This window comes from Octopus bimaculoides, chromosome 23 (assembly GCF_001194135.2).
Source record: "Octopus bimaculoides isolate UCB-OBI-ISO-001 chromosome 23, ASM119413v2, whole genome shotgun sequence".
NCBI lineage: Eukaryota > Metazoa > Mollusca > Cephalopoda > Octopoda > Octopodidae > Octopus > Octopus bimaculoides.
In genome coordinates, this window is record NC_069003.1 from 33,323,655 (window position 1) to 33,326,154 (window position 2,500).

Here is a 2,500-nt window from a genome sequence, read left to right on the forward strand (position 1 = left end):
ATATATATATATATATATATATATATACACACACATATATATTTGTCTTTTGTATTTGTCTCAGGTACATCAGTTTCTTGTAACTTTGGTAGCCCTTTCAAGTGTGGCTATAGCAATGCATCTTCTTCCAATCCATGGTATTGGACCAGTATTCTTCATCAAAGCCCCCAAATCACTTCTCAGCCATCAACCGGAGGAGATGAAGACACAGGTAATTATAAACAATAACATTTCACACACCAACCTTTATTTATTTATTTATTTATTTATTTATTTTTGGGGCCAGGTTCACATCTGACCAGTTTGTTAATCTGCTTGTTGCTTTATGCCTGATAGTATATTTTTGAAAGGCAATATTATTAAGCTACTTTTTTCTACCATATTTCTGTTGAAATCTGGTAACATACATTGCCTTTGTTTCAATTAATTTTTAAAATAATGAAGAATTCAGTGAAATAATTTTATCATTATTAAGCTGGTCTCTGGAACAGAAATTAACATATCATTTTGATGGGAAATTATGATTTAGACCACTTTAAAACAGTAAGATTGTGTCACAAAACCAGGTGCAGTTTCAGATGCTATAAGTACCAGAAATATACTGAATTAAGAAATTTTTTACCTGTTAAAAAAATTAAGTGGGCTTTTTATAGATGGAACAACATTCTTATTTATTGAATAACTTTAGTCTGAGCTGATTGAGATGGTAGTGAGAAGGTGGTAGCAGTGAAGATAGTGGCAGAAATGGTGGTGGTGGGGGGTGTCTACATGTTATATGGTACAAGCGGTGGTGGTGGTGGTGGTGGAGGTAGTGGCGGCGGCGGCGGCGGTGGTGGTGGAGGTAGTGGCGGCGGCGGTGATGGTTCTGGTGGTGGTGGTATCTGTGGTTGTGAGGTGGGCTATTAGGGTAGAATCAATTTAACTCCATCCCTCTATGCATTCAATCCACATATAACAGGTATTAACAGAGTTCAGTAATATAAAACGGAATTGATTAAATTCCATAATTAAAAGACATTCTTTTATGACATATTATTTTCATTTATCTACTTATTCTTCTTCTTCAGACGAGTTCATGATAGCTGCCCTCAGTGCAACAAAAGACAAACCAGCTCTGATGGAATCACCAGTCTCCTCCAACGTACCTTGCATATCATTTTTGTACATTGCACACAGTAATTCTTCTTCAACCCAAGCTGTCCTGAATGTTAAGGCTAAGGTAGAAAATTCTTCAGCAATGTTACCTATATGGAACAACAACAAAAGCGCCAATGTCACTTTGGAAAGTGCATCACTTCACTGGAAACTGGCCAGGCTGCATCTCCCCAGTGACACCAAATCAGTCGTGTTTGAGGCATATTACATGAATCCAAACAATGCATCCTTTATAACCATTGATGATGTTCAAATTCAAGGGGAAAACTGCAAACGTACGTATAATTAATAACATTAATTAGTACAACTGCCACCCAATAATGATACCGAAATACATGAGCTGATGAGACAGCTAGCCCATAGGTAGATATCCAATGTGCTGGAAATAGCAGCCAAATATTTGAAGGTGTGAAATTCTGCATTGCACAGTTTTTTTTTCTGTTAATTAACCAGGGATGCATGGATGGACGAAAGCCATGTTGTCTTAGACTGGTCAATATATGCAGCTGATTTAGATTGAACAGCCACTGGTCAAAACCTACAAGAATCCCAAACAGCAACAGGTAGGAGAATGCTTCAGAAAAGTACCTGAAGTAGGCAAGGAAAATGCAATAGGTTTGGTCAGTGGAAGAAAAAAATACTGTATTTTCCAGCATACAAGTTGACATAATATATAGCAGAAACATGTAGTGTAAAGATTCAAACGTCACTGTCTTTCCAAATCCTGCTACATGTCACATGGAATTTTTGGTCCTCCAAAGTCGTCTTGGTGTATAAGTTGGCCTACCTTTTTTGTGAAAAGTAGGAACAAATACCACACGGTATATATTTCTGGGGCTCAAACAATTCTGCCAGCTCATATTTGCCAGTCATAGCTTATGACATGTCTCATGTTTCTTAGTCATAGCTTATGACATGTTTCATATTTGTCAGTCATAGCTAATGAAATGTCTCATATTTGTCAGTTATAGATTATGACATGTTTCCTGTTTGTCATAATTAATATGTGCACTGTTCCCCTTCTTCCCACACACATACACATGAAGGAGTTCTTACATGGTCAAGGTTGCTAGAAATATTAGCCAAATATCTTTAGCTAACACCCCAACATCTTAAAACTTAAGAGCATGTATATTGTAGTCCTAAATATACTATGCCAGAAAAATACATTTGGATTATCATGTCCTAAAACATCTCCAATCATTGGTCTGGTGAATCAAAGCTGTCATGATGGTTACACAACACTAACAATAACAACAAAATACACACACACATATATGTACAGATTCATTATCTTGATATTGTTACCAGCTCACCAGAATGTTGAACTGTACTCCATCCATCT

At 36.7% G+C, this 2,500-nt stretch overlaps 1 protein-coding gene across 1 annotated transcript in view; it reads left to right on the forward strand.

Annotated features, from left to right (window-relative positions):
- The window catches only part of LOC106875182 (transmembrane protease serine 9), an 11,951-nt gene that overhangs the window by 6,273 nt on the left and 3,178 nt on the right, over window positions 1-2,500 (forward strand). The window contains exons 9-10 of the mRNA XM_014923219.2: window positions 65-211; window positions 1,068-1,430. Of these exons, the coding sequence (XP_014778705.1) occupies window positions 65-211; window positions 1,068-1,430 (510 nt within the window). The remainder of the gene's footprint in view (window positions 1-64; window positions 212-1,067; window positions 1,431-2,500) is intronic.